The sequence below is a fragment of the Blennius ocellaris genome, assembly GCF_963422515.1.
Source record: "Blennius ocellaris genome assembly, chromosome: 3".
In the NCBI taxonomy this organism is placed as follows: domain Eukaryota; kingdom Metazoa; phylum Chordata; class Actinopteri; order Blenniiformes; family Blenniidae; genus Blennius; species Blennius ocellaris.
In genome coordinates this window covers 7,203,822-7,223,710 of record NC_137652.1, presented here as the reverse complement: position 1 = coordinate 7,223,710, position 19,889 = coordinate 7,203,822, and the positions used below count along the sequence as shown (strand labels likewise).

The following is a 19,889-nucleotide window of genomic DNA, read 5'->3' as shown; positions in this document are numbered from 1 at the left end:
TGGACATTGCAGCTGGGAAATGTCACAATACAAAGTTACTCTGCCTACTGAGAATCGACTTAATACTATTGAAAAACGATGTGAATTAAAAAAACAATAAAACCTTCAAAAGCCAAAGACAACAGACTTCAGATAACACTAGTGAGTTATAAAGGCCTTTATGGCAATGTGGGGCACCTGTTGAGGTGAAATAGAAAGCGCTTGAATACATTCCTTGATTTGTCAAGCTCTTCAGTAAACACCGGCACATCAGGGAATGGAGAAGGAGAAAAAAAAGAGTGCAAATGCTTTTCAATTCTATCTTTAAAATTGAGGAGACAGACCAGAGCCACCACTGAAGCACAGGAGCCAGTTGAAGGCCACACGCTATTGGGCCCTTTGCTCTCCTATAAGCTGCCATAGCAAACATCAGACAGGTTAAGATCGCTGACCGGTTCCTATCGCATTCTCCCCGCTTTCCATCGCTCTCCTACTTTGCCATTTAGTGACGGATCGGCTTTTTTGGGGGCTGGTGTGAGGCTTCACTGGAGTAAATTCTTTTCTAATCCGGCTATTGTCACCAGATTAAGTGGGTGTGGGGTGAAAAGTACACCCCTCCTGGGGAATTCGGGGCCAGTTGTCCGCGGCGAAAGAGGAGGGAGAGCATTGGACGTTAATAAAAGGGACCCGAGAGTTTTTAGAATTTAAAGGTGATTAAATTTCAGCTACAGGTTTATCAAAGATGATTTATTTGAGCTATGGGTGTAATTGTGTGAGGTTTATTATGATGCATCTTTGCTGATGTGGATATAGTTGTTATGATCCGTGTTGTTTGAGCAGTATCAGGAGCAAAAGCATCATATACTATGGTTTGTAATACTGTTCATTTAAATTCTTGCTCTGCCAACTTCTATGCAACTGTTGCCTTATAATCAGGACGCAATGTGGCATGAAATCAGAAGAGATGTGATGATTTGAGACAAGGATGGGGATCGCAATGCTGACAAACAAAATTAAGACTAAAATAAAAAATGACTACCTTAAAGGTAAAAGCCTCTGAACTGTCAACCATATTCCTTTCAGAAAATCCCACCATGCTTACAATATATCTGACACATACAGAGGACAATACGCTTGGGTTTATAGTAATACTTTGGACAGGTGGGACATTAGATGTCCTCTTTGTGCAGCTCTTATTTGGTTTTTGTTTGTTTTTTTATATCTCAAGAATTATCTGTACTGGGGGTTTCAAATCATTATAATTATTTGCAGTAAAAGCCAGTATGCTTTATCACAAACCAATAAAGATGAAAACAGTGAAAGGAAGCACCAAAGTACACCAACAACGCTGCATTAGGCAAAACGTGTGCAGAGTGAAAGATAATTTTGACTGACCTCTTTCACAATCCACAATGTGCCCTTAATGTATTCCTCATATGCTATTAAAAAAAAAATCTCCTGAAGATATGTAAATGAACTGAGGCTTGTGTTTTATTGTTTCATTTACTTGGTATCAATAATTTATTTTACAACACAGACTGAACAGGATTGTGAATGCTGGTGTGAAACTAATCTTACATGAACCATTAAACAAATGTGTGAGGATGTGCATCACATTTATTAGAATGTCAACAGGATAGATTACTATTACAAAAACTTTCAGGATTTGCATTATCATCATTAATTAAATAATTTTTTTTTTTTTTTTAACTTTGTATTTGTGTTGAATCTCATGCTGCGTTCATTGGCTACAGAACAAGAGTAAAGCTGTGTTGTGTTTCTGCTTGCTGAAAAGGAGTCTTGGATGAGTAAGTAATCTCCAAAACGTCCCTGTGGCTGTGGCATTTAAACCAGACTGGATGGGTCATTAACCATAATGGCTATCGAAGCGCCAGAATTCAGCAGTGTAGCATTTGACTTTCTGGCACATGACACAGCGTAGACATCTATGCTATGAGCTTACCTTATAGAAATTAGAAATAAATAAAAAAACAACAGTTGAAACTATAATGCATAAATTAACAAAAATCCATTTCATATCTCATCTTTGTGTTTGTGATGCAAAGAGACAAAAGAAAACTTCACAACATGCTGTTTAGTTTTTTTTAAACAAATGATTAGGTCTCCATGAACACAATGACATTCAGCCCACAACTCTCTGACAAAACAAGCCCACATTTACAATTCCAGTGTACAATCTGCTGTGCTGGACATCGATCTTTCAATCGGAGTTGTGTGTTTCTCTGACCTCAGCTGAATAACATTGGCTTGTGAGAACAGCAGGTACACAGGTGTTGATTGTAATATCAGCGGCCTACCAGGCAGACTGGCATTCATAAACAGGCCTATCCATCAGGCCGGTGCGTTGCCTCTGACACGTGTGTCAGAAGCAGACGAAGGGAATAAATGATGGAGAGAGGGGGATCAATCAAATGGAGGGAGGGGAGGCACCTGCCCCTGACTGGCCCAGTCAAGCCCAGGGATGGAGCATGATGGAGGGGCAAGGCTCAGGTGCAAAGGGGGGGGGGGGTGGTAGCTCTTTGTCTGGAGCCACGTTGTTAAGTGTGAACCAGGGTTTTGCCACGGTGGTCTATGGTTGTATTAAGGTCCAAAGTCAAGTAATAAGCAGGGGGTTCACAAGAGGCTGAGCATTTTTGTTTGTGAAAAGAGATGGGGGGGTGGGGGGTTGTTGTGCTCTGTGTGCCTCTTTGAAGGGGACATTAGTCATCATTAGGCGGTGAGATGGGACTCTGTCTAATGGTTCTTTATGTGATTACCAATGTGGCAATCGTCACTCCCCGAATTGGCCTACCTGGTTACCACAGGCTGCCAAGATTCATCAGCACTGCTTTGTACAAGAGTCACGGTTCCAATCTCGCCAAAGGAGAAAAGGAATTTAGTCATCTCCTTATAAATATTTGCGCTGATTAAACTGTATGCCAAGTGATAAACTGAAAAAGCAGAAACAATTTTGATGAATAGATATTAAAAAAGTGGGAACAATTAGCATCTTATAATATCAAGGAAAAGTCAACCAGCTGATGGAAACAAATTCAGGTGCCACCAGTAAATCTTCAAACGAAACAGACAAAACACCAACGCAAGTAATTGCTTTGCAATCAGAAAAGAAAGCAATTCAGGAAAATACAGATAAGTAATAGCATTAGGACCACCCATCAGAAATTGCTGCCTCGTACACAAGAGACAAGGATGCAATTTTCTAACAGAACCAATATTAACGTCTGCAGCAGTTTGAGCTCCAGCATCTGGGACCCTGTCTCCAGTTCACCGTCTTTCCTTCCTTCCATCTCTTTACATAGACACTGACCACCGCAGACCAGAAACATAAAATCAGAGTTGGGGTTTCGGAGTTGTCGTCTAATCAGCACTATTTGGCCCTTGTCAAAGTCACTCAAATCCTTACACTTGTCCATTTGTCCCTGCTTCTAATACATCAGTATTTGCCTTGCTGCCTCACCGATCCTTCTCACTAACAGGTGCTATGATAACATGTCAGTGGTCATATTGGTCATAATGGCTGATCTGTATATGTGAAGGTGCAATGGTAAGGAACCAGTATCTCAAAGTTCATCAAGTTATCCTGCATCAATCTCAAACGTTCTTTTTTTTTTGGCAATGACGAATGGTCCGACTCTCAAAGCAGGAGAGAATCACAAATGATGCAACCTTGTTCAATCAGGAAAAGGGAATTACAAGAGTTTACATCTCAACTGTCTTCAAAGTTTGAGAGCAACACGCATTGGGTTCTACAATGGTAAGACATTTGCATGTATTCTGACTTTGGCGGCCAAAGACAGAGGTTGGAAATAATAACAAGAAAGACAAGACGTCTTCACTGGAAAGCCGAAATACACTTAAGGAAGCTTTAAGCCATCACTCAGTCTTATATCTTCTAATTGATACAAATTATTCCTAATTGTTTGCACATGACTTGGACAGTGACTTCACATGAAGTGACGTAAATCAAGATGAGCAGGATCATCATAATGACTGCTGAGCCACAGTGAACTCTGGGAGGGAACGACGCCTGAAACTCAACAATGAGGATTGGAAGAACGCACAGCTGCTGTGAAGTTAACAAGTCTGCCTCTGGCCGGGAAACATTTGTGTCTTCCAGGTACTGTAATTACTGTACTTGGAGATGTACTTGGGGAGGGGTAAAGGGTGAGAGAGTGAAGGAAAGACCAGAAAGAAGGTCATCCTAACCCATCACTCGACTAGTTGTTGCCGTGGTGTGGCTGAGCGATTTATTGACCGTCTCAGGACGCACTCAGTCAGTGCGCATGAATAGAGTGGAACAGCATGAAGGAGAGACGAAGGAGGGAACTCAAGACGGAAGAGGGCCAATATGAATGAGTGAGAGTGAGGGGATCCATTTCCTTGGGCTCATTGATAATGACATACCTGCTTGGGCTGTCCGTTAGTCCTATAGCACACACTACTTAGGCTCTAACTGGAAAATCAATAGGCTTCTCTCTCAGAGACCTCTTGGCTGCTATGCTTCTTTGTGATTGGCAGCTCCAGCCGAAGGTCGTCCCTGGTGACCATGAGGGTTTGGCAGAGCGAGCAGCAGGAGGAAAGGGGGGGTGCAGTCCCAGCAGTTTGACACTTTAGGGAGGGCTTAACGATAGGGGACTGGTTGCTACATAACACCAGGGTGGTTTTCTTTGACTGAGTGACCATCTATTGAGGCACTCAGACAAACCCTGGGTAGCCGTCATGACCCCACTAATTAGAGTTACCACCGTCTTCTCAGTGGGGTTTTAGCATTGCTTAGGCCAAGGTTGAACACTGACCTTTCGGGTAAACTTATTGATATCCCTTCAAATTGTGTGGCTTTTCGCAAACAACTTATCAGAAAGACTGGATTTCCTCAAAATTTAAAAGTACCAACAGTGGTACTTTACTATTACTATTTACAGACTGATACACATATGTTCTAATAAGTGTTTACATGAATCCAAACAAAAATGGGAAATTATGAAGCAATCCAATTTGTGATGTGTTATATTTACTCTTGGTTGCATCTCAAATTCACGTTCCTTTGAACAATTCATAAATAAGCAATAGCATATAGATATTATGTTATGACAGCAAGCCATACTAAACCAGTTCATCTGCAAAATCCAGCCTCAAAATTCAGATTTTAATTTCGTTTTACCTTTTTTTTTTTTTTTTTTTACTGCAAAAGTCAAACTAAATCACAATTATGGTTCAAATAATCAGATTGTTATTAAATCTTAAAACACTATTGTCAAGACTTCCAATACCTTCCACCATTAAGTGAAAGATTAAATCAACCTGACTGCACAGACAGATCTGACTGAGCATGCCAGCTTTTTTACAGCTCTGCAGAGCAAACACATTCCCAAAGCACAGTTATGGTTTACAAACCCTTTGCTCCTCAGATCCTGAAATAGTTCTTAGTAGACTCGAATTGCACTGAGGGACTTAAGGGGGGTGGGGGGGATACAAATATCCTCCAATCATGTTTTTGCAGATGTTTTCTGTAACCAATCAGCTGAGGGAAAGAGAGGATTGTACTTCCTCATACATGCAATCTTAGCAGTCTCCAGGAGTGGCTCCGCAACAATAACTCTGTATGCAATATTGATGACTGGTGTATAAACACAGAGACCGTGCTGCAAACACACACACACACACACACACACACACTACACTCGCACACGGCTACACAGGCAGGCACACATCTGCTCCGTGACTTCATCAGTTGTGCTATCTGCCGAGCAGATGCGGAGGCCTGCCAGGCAATTAGCTGGCTGCGATGATTTTCTTTGAGCCCTCTGTGGAACGAGCAGCTGGGTCCATCCGGGTTTGGGAGACAGCGACAAAACGTGTGAACAACGGCATCAAAGATTTACTCTCGGTTCACATGTGTGCAGATGCAAGCCTGTGTGCACATGTGGGTGTTTGTGCCTGTTGGGAGGCAGTGAGCCACTTTCCTTGCACCGATCATGTTTCTGGAGAACTCTGTGTGTGTGTGTGTGTGTGTGTGTGTGTGTGTGTGTGTGTGTGTGTGTGTGTGTGTGTGTGTGTGTGTGTGTGTGTGTGTGTGTGTGTCGCCTAAAAAAAAACCAACCCATGTACCAACGTCCTCGTTTCTCGTCACTAATTTTAAGTAAAATAAAAACAATACGATTGCCTATGTGACTTGCTGTAAATGAGTTTGTGAAATTTTCCAGATTTTTTTTTTTTGGGTGGGGGGGGTTATTGCAGGCATTCATCAAGTAGATGAACGAAACAAATGATGATGCATCCTGTGCTGGAATCCACACAGAAAAAGTCAAAGGTACTAAAAATATTGGCGTCTTTGCGGTAAATGTTAAAAATTAGAAAAATAGTACAAGCAACTTGGAAAACTGGATAAGAAGATTGCTAGAAAGTAGAAGGACTCCAAGCGTTGAGGTTGCTCATCAGCTGGCAGAGATTTACAGACTTTTGTGCTTGTGAGGGGATCAGAGTGGAGTCACCTCAGATCAAAGACTACCATTAAAAGGCTCCTGATCTCTTCTCTTGTCATTACAAACCAGTGGAAACTTTCCAGAAAACTCAGGTAATTCTGAATTATTTCAGGAGAAATACAGAAAAAAAAAATGTTTGAGTGAAAGTCCATTATTTTAATTTTGGTTATTCGATTAAAATGAAAACTCGAAATGAAAACTCTGGAATACAGAAATAAATATAGTTGACAAAACAAAATGCTGGAACTTAAACTGCTCGTCTGTTTACTGAGCTTTTGTTTTCCATCATCCGATTGTGATGGACAGAAATGTGAGTGCAAACAAAGGAATTACTCTTATTCTGGCATGCGGATGACCTTTCCACATCAATCACCAACATACTTTTTATACAATCTGATCCACTGTGTCCATCCCATTCATCATTGCAAAGAAAAATGAAACCAGTTGCTGATACATTTTTTTTAGTGAGTAAGAGAGGATTTATAATTTCGTTATTAAAGTCTGACTTTGCGTGGCCATATATTTTATTAAGCTGCAGTTCACATGTCCTTCATAATATTTGGACACTAGCTGTCTAAGTGGTGTCGATTAATCTTTCTGAAGCCGTGGGCTTGATAATAAACAGTCATCCTGAAATCAAACAGCCAGACATTTTTTCTCACTTATTTCATCTTTTTCTGAATTCCAAAGCCACATTAGGATAACGGCCGCTGTCCTTCCTGCTGCGGGAAGAAATGCCTCATCTCAGCCAAGTATTTTTTTGTTATTTGTCCATCACCAAAAAAAAGAAGAAGAAAAAAAAAACAGAGGTTCTTTGGCCAAATTTTTGTTTCAGAGTCTCTGCAGCTCTTGGAATAACTCAGACATTGACTTTTAGCGATTGTTCAACAGCAGTGACAGAAATGGGATCTTTCTACAAAAGCAAACCTTACTTGAGGAGAAGATGTATTGTGTAAAAAAAAAAAAGTGTAAAAAAGTCATGCTTAATTATTTTGAATTCTCCACAACCAATCCCCAGATTCTATTAAATAGTTTTGATTACTGAAACACTGAACAATGGAATTGTTTAACTATAGCGGTACAAAAAAAAGAGAGAATTGACATTAAAATATAGCTCAGATGGCGTAATCTGAGCTCCATTGTGCTTTTCCCAAATAATAATATAAGTGACAAATTTATTCACTGCCTGTGGGAAAAAGAAAGTGAAGTTCAATAAAGTTCAAATGGTGCTGCAAAAGTCAAGGGAAGGTCATTAAAACCTGCTATTTTTTTAATGTATCAGAATGAATTGCATATTTGGCTACTTTATATCAAGAAATGGGATTCTGGAAATCATTACTGAGTTTAGAATCCCCCTTATCTAAAACTATTTAGAAAAGTCAAAGTTGACATTTAAAAAAAAAAAAACATTTTGCTGACACAAAAACTCAGAAAAGTCATCAGAGTTTATTTTCTAAAAGTGGAACCTAAGTTGAGCAATCGAGGAAAAATACAGCCCAGTGAATGTGAGAGAGCACAGTGTGGAGAGTGGATCTGAGCACAGGCAGCTCCAGCAGGCCTTGAAGTCCTGGAGCTATATTTACAGTCAGAAACACACCTGAGGCTAACAGACAGCAATACCCATGATTTAATAATGGTTAAAAAAATAAAAAAAATGAATAATAGACCAAGATCAGTTAAACAACATACATGCTATCAAAATAAATCGGGTATTTTGTGTTGCAGCCCTATTTAAATCAGTGACAGCTGATGGTGTTCAAAATGATTGATCAAAATCACGTTTAATGACCGCGACCACGCCGAGACTCTCGCACGTGTGATCGGGCTCCAAAAGGTAACGGACTGCGTCCACAGCGGGGAATAAACATCACGCTGCAGGATTTTATGCTTTCTCACCGTGTGGCTAAATATGTCGCAGACCATCGCCTCTCGTCTGTGGGGGATGCGAAGCCTTTTTATTTATTTATTTATTCTTTCTTATTTTATTTTTTTTTAACTCCACAACATGAAGTCTGGGTGACAAAAGGACTTCTTCAATTACAACGCCACAAAACCCCCGGTTCAATTATTCCAGGAGCCCGCAGACAAAGTTCACAGCGATAAACCCACGGGCAAATTAACAGGGGCGCACGCTGTGTGTGTGTGTGTGTGTGTGTGTGTGTGGGGGGAGGGGGGGGGGTGTTCAGAGAGAAGCCGCGGACGCACGTCTCGGGGCCACTTGACTCAATATAAAAGTATTAGCTGCATAAATGACACCAAAATGTTCAATAGAAAGTCCAAAGATCTTTCATTCAAAGGCGACCAGATAGATAAAAAGATAATCTGCGATATCGTTTCACTTTAATTTATTTGAAGCCCGTTTGGAGCCTATAAAAGGCAGGTGCATGTTGCTTTTTAAACGCACCTTGGCGAAAAGACGCGCGCCGAGATTTCAGTGTATAGAATATTCAAAGGGATTAAAATGCATTATTTTGCATGGATCAAATGATCTGAACTATTTGATCTCGTGTGGGATTAGAATTACAACTGAAAACCGTAAACTGAGCCAATGAAACGAAAAATGGGACTTCACTTTTAGGTTTTAAATTTAATTCATAAATTGTGGCCATGCTTTATGGAAGATATGTATTTTGAAAAGAAAGAAAGAATCAAGCCGAAATGCACCAAAATCCGTAAAGGTAAAGCAGAAGAAATGAAACCGAGACAGCTCTGTCGGGGTTTGTTTGAAAAGCAGGGCGTGTACGACACAGCATAATGAAGAAATGTGTTGAGGAAATTAAAAACCCTTGAAATAACCGGGAATTTAATCCAAAGTGAAACTATGAAGAGACATGTTGCGAGAAAGACAAATTGGGTGAATAAAAGAAGCTCTAAAGTTTGAAATCGCAGCTCCCAGCGCGCATTAACTGTGCGTAAAGAGATCCGCTCGCCGAGAGGAGAAGAAGAAAGGTTTCACTTGAGGCTTGCAGATTGTGCACAAGCATTCGCCCGTATAAAATCAAAGGTCTGTGTTTATCCGGCTCGACCTGGGAGCAGCGGACAGGCACCGTGCGCCCAGATGCTGCGGAGGTGGACTGGAGCTGAGCTGCAGGAGCGCCTGGCTGCGGCTGCGCTCATTGGCTGCGCGCACTGACAGCTCCGCACATGATTGCAGGAGGAGAAGCCCGACCCCCTTTCACTCTTCTAAAGGAGCCATTCATAAAGTACACAAATCCGGCTCAAAGCTGAGTGTGGACGAAAAGTGAGGAAGAGGACAGCAGCGAGAGGGAGAGGAGATGAGTGGCCGCAGACGGTGTTTTTAGCGCAGGACACGGAGTGCGACCCGGAGCCTGAATATGAACCTTCTGAGCCGCGCTGGAAGTGCTCAGGACCTGGACTGATATTTAGCAGGCTGTTAGGTTGCATCCCTATCCGTTCCCTCCTCCACACACTGACGTCCATCCGCCTCAAAAGCAACGAAAGAAAAAGGAAGAAGAAAAAAAAAACTTTGATTACACATTTTCCTGCACGGGCAAGCGTTTTGCCTCTGGCGTTACCGGTAAGCATTGGATCCGTCAACTTACTGCGACTCCCCGGTGTACAACCCGGACCTCTGCCCCAACATGATAGCGACGCAGGCAAAGCTGGTCTACCAGCTCAACAAATACTACAACGAGAGATGCCAGGCGCGCAAAGCGGCCATTGCGAAGACTATAAGGGAGGTTTGCAAAGTGGTGTCGGATGTCCTGAAAGAGGTGGAGGTGCAGGAGCCCCGGTTCATCAGCTCCCTCAGCGAGATAGACGCGCGCTACGAGGGGATGGAGGTCATCTCCCCCAATGAGTTCGAGGTGGTGCTGTACCTCAACCAAATGGGGGTGTTCAACTTTGTGGACGACGGTTCTTTGCCCGGGTGTGCGGTGCTGAAGCTGAGCGACGGCCGCAAGAGGAGCATGTCGCTGTGGGTCGAGTTCATCACCGCCTCGGGCTACCTATCGGCCAGGAAGATCCGCTCGAGGTTTCAGACTCTGGTGGCGCAGGCCGTGGATAAATGCAGCTACCGCGACGTGGTAAAGATGGTAGCCGACACCAGCGAGGTCAAACTACGGATCAGGGAGAGGTACGTGGTGCAGATCACCCCCGCCTTCAAGTGCACTGGGATTTGGCCTCGGAGTGCGGCGCAGTGGCCCATGCCCCACATCCCCTGGCCCGGCCCCAACCGGGTGGCGGAGGTGAAAGCCGAGGGCTTCAACCTCCTCTCCAAAGAGTGCTACTCTCTCACAGGGAAGCAGAGCTCGGCGGAGAGCGACGCCTGGGTGCTGCAGTTCAGCGAGGCCGAGAACCGGCTGCTGATGGCCGGCTGCAGGAAGAAGTGTCTGTCCGTGCTGAAGACTCTGCGGGACCGCCACCTGGAGCTGCCGGGACAGCCCCTCCACAACTACCACATGAAGACCCTGCTGCTGTACGAGTGCGAGAAGCACCCGAGGGAGACCGACTGGGACGAGTCTTGCCTCGGAGACCGGCTGAACGGGATCCTGCTGCAGCTCATATCCTGCCTGCAGTGCCGCAGATGTCCCCACTACTTTCTGCCAAACTTGGACTTGTTTCAGGGGAAGCCTCACTCGGCCCTGGAGGCTGCAGCGAAGCAGACGTGGAGACTAGCGAGGGAAATCCTCACCAATGCGAAAAGTTTGGACAAATTATGAGCTGAATGTCGCCAGAGCACCAAGGGACATTTTTGGGATAAAAAAAAAACAACAACAACAACAATAACACAAAACAAAAACAAACTTAAAAAGACTATTTCTCCAAACTGAGTCTCCAAGAAATGTGAAGCAAGAATTGAGAAATGCAACGAGCAAAACACCCTTTTTAAATGGAGCAATTGGGCCACTGCCAGAGGAGCAGAAGGTACATTTTTCAAATAAATGTAAGAACTTTTATTTGTCTTCTTTAAATGTTTTCACAAAGTGAAGAAACTTTTATTTAAATATATGCACAAAATCGTTAAGTGAAAGAATAAAATGTAGCGTGCCAAGTTCTTTTTTTTTTTTCCATTATGTGACCTAAAGAGAAATGTTAATAAAATGTTGCGAATTAAATTACAACTTGGCCTTGTGTTTTGACGTGTTCTGACAGCCGAGATGACAGGTAGACACGCTGGATTAAAAAAAAAAATCTATTTCATTGTTGAATGACGAAGAGAGACATTTAATTCCACCGGAGAAAACAGTCAACATAGTTGATGGGGAAAAATGTTTTTACTATTGAACTCAACAAACGTGCGTGTCCAGCCAGACTCCAGACCATATTTCTACAGTCAGTAAATCCCAGTGCGTAAAAAAATGTAAATCAACGGATTATTGTTAATATCACAGGTCTAGGAGCATCTCTGCTCCTAGTTTTAAGCAACAACAAAAAGCTTAAAGCAAAAACATTAGTCTTAAAAAGATGTATTTAATTTATACAAAACATCTTGTACTAAGCTTTTTTTTTTAAAAAACACTGATAAACTAATTGACTTGATCTGGATATTATTGAAGCAATGTTTTTAAATAGTTATTTACTTGAAAACAAATGGGATAATTTCACGGAGTGTTAGACTGCACCCACAGAACAAACACAACCACCTGTTGTTCTTCTGCTCACTACTAGCAGTTAGTTTGTTTTTTTTAAAACTGATTTAATAACAGAACGTTTATTATTCATTCCGAGAGAGCTGCTCAGAACAAATCAGAATAAAACCATGTAATTACTAGAATATTTCCCTTTTTTCATATTCAACCCAATGGAACAAAAAGATCGAAACTTATAACTAGTGTTAAATATTTGATGGAAAACGGGCGTCTTACATTAAAACCATAAAACAAAATTAGAAAACAAAATGCATTTAATTAAACACCCCGTTTCGAATGTGATCAAGCGTAAAAAGTTGACAGAACACTTGATTACCAAGTTTGTAACTATAATTGCTTTTTTTTTCTATTATTCTAAACCAACCTCTATTAATGAATAATGAGATTCTTGTGATCAGACCCTGATATCTGCGCGTGGCCTTTCTGAGTGACAGTGTGACACGTGGGGTCCCTCACCTTCGGGTCGATGGCCCTGAAGCTGGCCTCCTCGTCGTCCACCTCGAAGAAGAGCTCGGACGCGGTGATGGACAGGGTGCCTTTCACCACCGCGGCCGGAGCTATGAGCTGAGCGCTGGTGCTCAGGTTTACCGGGCCTGCGAGACAAACACAAGCCGGTCACCCAGCAAGCAAGCGCGGCTTCTTCCTCCTCCTCTCCGGTCGGTGCGTGTGCGTGTGCGTGTGCGTGTGTGTGTGTGTGTGTGTGTGTGTGTGGGGGGGGGGGGGGGGGGGGGGTATTGATAAGGTCGCATAAGATATAAAAGAAAAACAATCTGCGTGTCATTTTAAAGCTGATTGCAACTCTCAGCATTTATGTCAACATCCTACTGTTAAAAATATATATCTATTTAGTTTCCCTTTTGTAATTAATTATCAGCAGTTGATTGACAAATCCCAATACCACATTTACGCATGCGTGCACTTTTAAATACCACGCAGTGTTTAAAATATACATTTAAAGCATTATTGTCAAAAGTGTCCGTCAATCTCTATCGATTGAGCGGTTATTTTTTTTTTTTTTTTTTTTTTCCTGAAGAGGCACAGCGTTTCATCTCTCATCAATCTTAATTTATGCCGCAATGACAATGAGGGTCCGACTCCGGGGAGCGCTGGCTGGGAGCGGAGCGCATGTGAGGAGGCATTGTGTCTGCAGATGTGCGCTCCGGAGCCGCGGGCTTGATTTCCCAGAGCACCCTCACACTCTGCGCAAATCCAGTGAATAAGCAGATATATCTCCAGTCCTCTGCCTCGCTTGAACCCCGTGAGTACTGACATGTTATCCGTGGGTTGAAATAACATTTTTTTTTTTTTTTTTTTTTTTTTTGCGTTCACTGAAAAGACATTCAATTACACCTTGGAGCAGACAGCTGCTTAAAGAGGAGAAGCTGCACATCCTCAAACGAAGTTCCAGGGCAATTCTCGCTGTATATATCACTTTATTAGACAGGATCCAACCGGTAATCCTATTGTCATCCCAGCTGCATTATTTTAATAGCACTCTGAGCCCCATTACTGCAGCTTAGTCTGCTGGGTGCTGTCACTGCACATATAAATGCGGATTACACTGCAATCCGCTTAACTGACGGTATGATATATAATTAGGCTCCTCTCAACAATAAAGCTCATTAAAGGTGTCACAATTTGCAAAAGGCATCAAAATCAGTCTATGGGTACTTTAAAGCTCTCTGATCATGCAGGGAGGAAGTTAAATATTTTATTCAAAGAAAATATTTTTTTGTTGTTTTGGATCTTGCACCAAATAAACACTCCTGGATTCAACCCTGCTATTGCTGAGTTTAGAAGAAGAAGAAAAAAATCACTAACCCCAACAAACAAAAAAAACTGCTTACATTGTTGAGGCCCACAGGGAGTGTTTGTGTTTTGCACCATTGTATTCATTAGTGAGTGCAGCGTCATGAACAAAGTGGATCCATTTATAATTCTGGGTGCTAACAAAAATAAGTATGTTCGTTGAAAAAGGTGCTGAGGGAAATTGTGATTTTAAATAACTATATGTGGGGGTTTAATCACAGGCAAACAATTATTGTAACCTGCTAAAAGAGACAAAGATTCTGCATCTTAAGAGTTGAAAACAAAAAAGGTCCATGCATCTGATGGATAAGACATTAAATAAACATTACACTGATGATTCCTCTGTGGTCTGGATGGAAAAGGATTTAAAGAGAGTGGAGGAAGAAGGAAGGTGTGAGAGGCGAGGAAGAAGAGCTCCACCTTTACCTGTTAAGTTATCCAGGTCTTTCTCCTCCAAAGAGGACAGGGTGTCATCGTCTCCGTCCAGAGAGGCTTCGCTCTCCGAGTTCTGATTCCCGAGAGCCTGACTCCTGATGGACTGCTTGCCTTTGAGAACATCCTCCTCTGATGCTAGGAATGGAAGGGAAGGGGCCTCATTATTTTAGATTTTATTTATCGTATCGTGAAGTAACATGGGGTGATGCATGTTGATGATTACATGGATTTTTGCATATAACCACAGCACATTTTGTTTTATGGAAATCTGATAGGAACCTTGATATAAAAAGACTATTTAAAAAAAACATGCTGATGTACATGAATAAAATAGAGCAATTAAAAGCAATTATTCAAAATAAGGATTTGTGAGCCACACCACACAATTAAATTCAAGATAACATAAGAAGCTTGATTTTTCCAATAAACTTAATTTCTGTAATTTTGCTGGTATTTGCATTCAAAGAGAAATTGTTCAACTGTTAAAAAAAAAAGGTCTTAGTGTAAGACTATTGTGTACATTTTAAGTCTTATTTTCAAAGTATGTTTTGTTTTTTTGTAAATAAGTAATTTCCATCTGCTTTAAGCTACAGCTTTTAAATAATGCACATATAATCAATTTAGTAACTGGAACAGTCTCAATCATTAACTGAAATCCAATTTTCTGTTTGTTTTATTTCTTAAGTTTTAAATTTCTTTTACATGAAATTCATAAAAATGTGACAAATTCTAACAACAGGTAAGTCACATAGATTTTTAGCTATAACTTACATATTGTTTTACTTTGGTCAGCTTGATTAAAATTTCCCCCAGGATTAACAAAGCATCTATGTATCTTGCAATCGAGCAATCAAAACCAATGTATGAAGTAAGTATAATAACCGACATGTTATCCTCCAATGGGTTTTCTGGTAGAGTGTTTGAAGGCAGCATATGGTTAATTAATAGCTTAACTTTGATTTAACAATTAAGTGCAACTCTTGTTTGTTTTGAGTTTGGCTGGGTTAAATCCAGGCAAGCAAATAAAGGAGAGAGAGAGAAAAAAAAAAAAAACAACTTCCAAAATATGTGATGAGAGGAAGGCATAATCTTAAATACATATTGCCCTTTTAACACACGTCATAACAAACAACATTTCACATGAAGATTATCCAAACATGTTTAAACAAACTTATGGTCGCACACCAACCATTTTGACTTCAACTGAGGATGACTTGAGGTTGCAAATAGATTATTTAAGAAAAGGGGTCATTTGCAAACATTTACAGAGCCGTGCATGTCCCAGTGGTGCATCGAGATCCACACACACACACACACACACACACACACACACACACACACACACACACACACACACACATATATATATATACATCCACAGCACAAAGGCTCTCTGGCAAGTCCTCCATATTTGTAAACAGAGCTGGTAAAAGAGTGAGGGCGTTCACCGCTTATGTTCATGTATTTGTGTTTTAATGGCGCCTGCTGGTAAAAGTAAGCGCTTTGCTTCCGTCATCATCACCTGAGATGTGGAGAGCATATCAGTTGCACTTCCTAAAAATGCACAGACGCGCCATGTAGCCGTACGCTTCGAAACTGCGAGGAGAGCAAGACTTAAAAAATCTCTTGTCATGGAAAATATGCGGCTCACTGATATTTAGAATGGCCTTCCTGTAATTAAGCCTCCCTGGAGGATTCTTTAGTTAGCAGCACTGAAATTACTACCAGCTCCCCTAATACGTACCACATGCCATTGTATTCGCACCAAGCAAGTGGACAGGGGACTTGTCAGATGAGCTTAAAAAACAGAGATGTATTTGAACTTCCTCGCAGTGCACGCTCAGCAGTTCTTGTTCCAGAATTAAGATAAGCACAAAAACATGCAGGACTGAGCATTACAAATACACTTTGCGACTAAACCTCACAGAGGTTATTAATATTGCTTCATGATGAGGCACGGGCAAGGAACTGCAACAGTACAAATGAGCAGTCGACACGCTGGGTTGATTAGTTATTAAATAGAGTTACTTTGACTAAAGTTTTGTCACTTATTACCAGATACATAAACATGGAACATGGAGCTAAGTGACAGGCTACGTGCTAATGTCTTAGCTTTTCTATTCCCAAAGCAGATACTGTTTATTTTTTTCCCCCCTTCTTTTAACTTGACATGTCTGAGGTTTGGCTTTTGTGTGATTACACGTGTGGGTGCGTGTGTATGTGTGTGCCTGCATGTTTGTGTGTGTGCTTGAATGTGTGTGTGTGTGTGTGGGTGCGTGTTGGAAGATCATAAAGAGCATGCCAACTCAGCTATAGTTCGAGTTCTGCTTCAGTTTACATTTCCTTTGGAGCGGGGTTGCGTCCCAAAAAGATGGCGTCAGTGAAAAATATAATTTAAGTCCTGTTTTGTTTTTAAATCATAATGAATTAGCATATTTTTACGTTGGGGGAAAAACAACAACAAAAACATTTAAATCCACACATATGAATTAAAGCAAACTAAATTGCAGGATAATTCAAAACAATTAAAATGATGAACAACCTATTTCACAGCAAGTCTGTCACATTAAGAAAAATGTCCCGTCCACATCAGCCTCATCACTCATCAAACATGCGTGCGCACAAACACACGTAAAAACCAACAGGTTAGACTTTTTCCAAGAGCCATTCCCCTCGCTGGCTGAGAGGTTCAACTACCTGCTTATGCAACTCAAGGCATGCATGGACCAGCAATTAAATTGTCAGAATTAACAAATTTGTTTTTAACGGGAGCGTAGCCAGGAGTGTGGTCATGAGGCGAGTATTGATTACCAGAACAGAGACATTAGTCTTCAGGTATTTACTCTGCCACCTCGGGTACACGGGCCCAGGACCAGACCAAATCAATCCCCAGGAAAGATGGTTCTTTCCAGCCATAAATACATAACGGCCTACTCAAGCCTACTGGCAGCCCCACGCTCTCCTGTGGAAATCATTTTGGCGCAGCATGAATGATAACAGTTGTGTGTATCTTTTACTTAGAAATGCAGATTTTTCATTACGTTTTGAGAAAACACATTGTTTTACAATAAAAGGGACAAAATTCAATTATAATGCATCACAAATAACTTGAATTTTCTCCCCTTTGCTTCTAATTTTACGATCCAGCTTGAGATTTGAAAAGTGCTGCCACAAGTAGCTGCTAAATGAGGGTAAATTCAGGCTTGATCTCTTACTAAATATTTTCTTAGGGAGTGAGACTACACCCCCCCCCCCTGCATCTGATGAATATAATTACAGCCAGATATGACCTTTGTGCTCCGTTTGAAAACTCAGCCCTGCATTCTCATCTTGAGCTGCACTTCCGTAACAAATGTCGGGTCGACTAAAACAAGACGAAAGGTTACATCAGAAAATGGATGCCGTCAGGCTTCAATGTCAAAGAGTTATTTTAATGATATATTCCCATAGTTCAGCCAAGCAGTGTACTCTCATGAGGTAGCGTACCCTTGCCGCGACTGGCCGCCGGCTATTTTTACAGACTTGACTTTGAAAGCATATGTTTGCAAGAATTTGTCTTCCTCCACCAGTGATGAATATACACAGCACGCCGACTGGTATAATTTGAGAATTAAATCCAACACCGGACCAAATGTCTCAGCACACAGGGTGCATTACTCCTTAAAAAAAAAAAAAAAAAAAAAAGAGGCAATGACAGAGCGTAAGTGATGTGTCTGTTCCCTGTCATGACCAAGCTGAGAGGAAAACGTGGAGGAATTGAGTTGGAAAGTAGAAATTCAGAGGCGTGCTCCAGAAGAGCAGCAACCAGCTGGACACTGGCTCGGCTCCCCGGCTGCCTCAACGCTGCAGACCAGACGTCTCTCAGGATCTTAATGCTTTCATATCATCCGTATTGACTTCTGTCACACCTGCCATTTGTCTTTGGGAAGGATGCCACATTTAAAAGGACCTGTGTGGTTGCAGCACCGAGGCCAACTGAGGTCCGCAAACTGACATTTAGTTTTTGGGGAAGGGAAGTAATAGGTTCCACTGGTTTGTGTAATCCCGGCAGGACAAATGATTACAAATCCTGATGTGTGATGGATGGATTTGCAGAAATGAAGGATTGCATGCAGTCGAGAAGAAACATGCTACTCCTCGTTGTAATGCAGAGGCCATGTGGCATGCTGACATGGGAATGCTCTTGTCAATTTGTAAAGTTAAAAAAGTGTAAAGTGATATTTAACCTTGTATCAGATTTTATTATCCTAAAGTGAATAAAAATCAATGTTGTGGCTGTAATAGCAGCGTTGAACATTCTATTAATTAAGTTGCTTTGCAAACTGTATTTAATCATCCCAAGGTGTCTTTTTTCATTTCTTGTGTTTTGTTGGCATAATAATTAATATAAAGGACCAATAATTCATTACTGTTGAACAATATTAGCCATATGTTAGACAGGAGTCTCCATGGAGTTATACACCTAATAATATACTTCTGTCACAACCAGCCATATAGTATATACTTCTGATCTGGCCAGATATCCCACAAAGAAAAGTATTAAAAGCTTAACTCCAAAAATAGTCCATCTTTCAACTTTTCCTGAGAGGGAGGAAAAAAAAAAAGGAGAAGGAATGTGCAAATTACTTACCACTGATATCAGCCACTGTTGTGCAGCCAAGAAAAAAAAAGAATGAATAAAATTTTATGTCACGACATTCGTAAGCACTCATTCCAAAACTGATCTTCTGACTAAAGCAAGCCGACACTTGTATGTATCCACATTTGCATAATGTGAGGCACAGTATGAAATTACCTGTGTGAAATTCAAATGTAGGCACTATTTTATTGTGTGCTGTGGTACAATAAATCTTTTATTGCAACGGGAGGGCTAATTTTTATTGCCTTGTTCTGGGTGCTACCGCCAGGTGAGTGGGGAAAAGGCCCGTGCAGATAACAGGCGGGGAGGAGTGGGGGTGTGGGGGGGGTTCGGTCCGCGAGCGGATGTGGTGGACGGCAACTGACCATGTTCGGCCGCGGCTTTGAGCGTAGCTTCTGAGTGACTGGATCCAAAGGGGTTCCTGATGAAGCGACGTCGCCGCCTTAAATCGTCCTCCCAGTAGTCCAGGCGCCAGAACTCCCTCGGCCGGCTGCAACGAGACAGAGGTAGCACATGTGTTAGCAATTACCAGCCAGCATGGTATAGCAGCCCGGCATTAGCACTTGGTCCGAGCGAGCATGCATAAAGCCAGCATTGTGTTTGGAGTTTTTTTTTTTTTTTTTTTTTTTTAACCCTCTGAAACGCTCTTGAAAAACATTCACTTCTACACAAGCCCGAGACCAGAAATTTTTGTATCCCTGCTGTCAACAATGACAGAATCTCCATCTGGAGGCAAAGGTGTTCCCCTTCTTGGCCTCCTTTTTCCTCCACTTTCTTTGAGGAGGTAAAATGAGTCCGTGAGCACCATCACAGCTGAGGGAGGCAAATGACAGCGTGATCATTTTCCACAAACTTCTGCGGCACGTGCTTCCATTCGAGGCTCATTTCAAGCCCAGCAGGATGCCTCCTGTC

At 41.7% G+C, this 19,889-nt stretch overlaps 2 protein-coding genes across 2 annotated transcripts in view; one reads left to right on the top strand and one right to left on the bottom strand.

Annotated features, from left to right (window-relative positions):
• The window catches only part of lrba (LPS-responsive vesicle trafficking, beach and anchor containing), a gene marked incomplete at its 5' end in the record, with an annotated part of 187,605 nt that overhangs the window by 62,154 nt on the left and 105,562 nt on the right, over positions 1-19,889 (bottom strand). The window contains 4 exons of the mRNA XM_080521001.1: positions 12,551-12,687; positions 14,330-14,473; positions 18,969-18,983; positions 19,343-19,467. Of these exons, the coding sequence (XP_080377127.1) occupies positions 12,551-12,687; positions 14,330-14,473; positions 18,969-18,983; positions 19,343-19,467 (421 nt within the window). The remainder of the gene's footprint in view (positions 1-12,550; positions 12,688-14,329; positions 14,474-18,968; positions 18,984-19,342; positions 19,468-19,889) is intronic.
• On the top strand, positions 9,793-11,350 carry mab21l2 (mab-21-like 2). Its single transcript, XM_080520217.1, has one exon. The coding sequence runs from the start codon at positions 10,085-10,087 to the stop codon at positions 11,162-11,164; it is 1,080 nt and encodes a 359-aa protein (XP_080376343.1). The 5' UTR covers positions 9,793-10,084; the 3' UTR covers positions 11,165-11,350.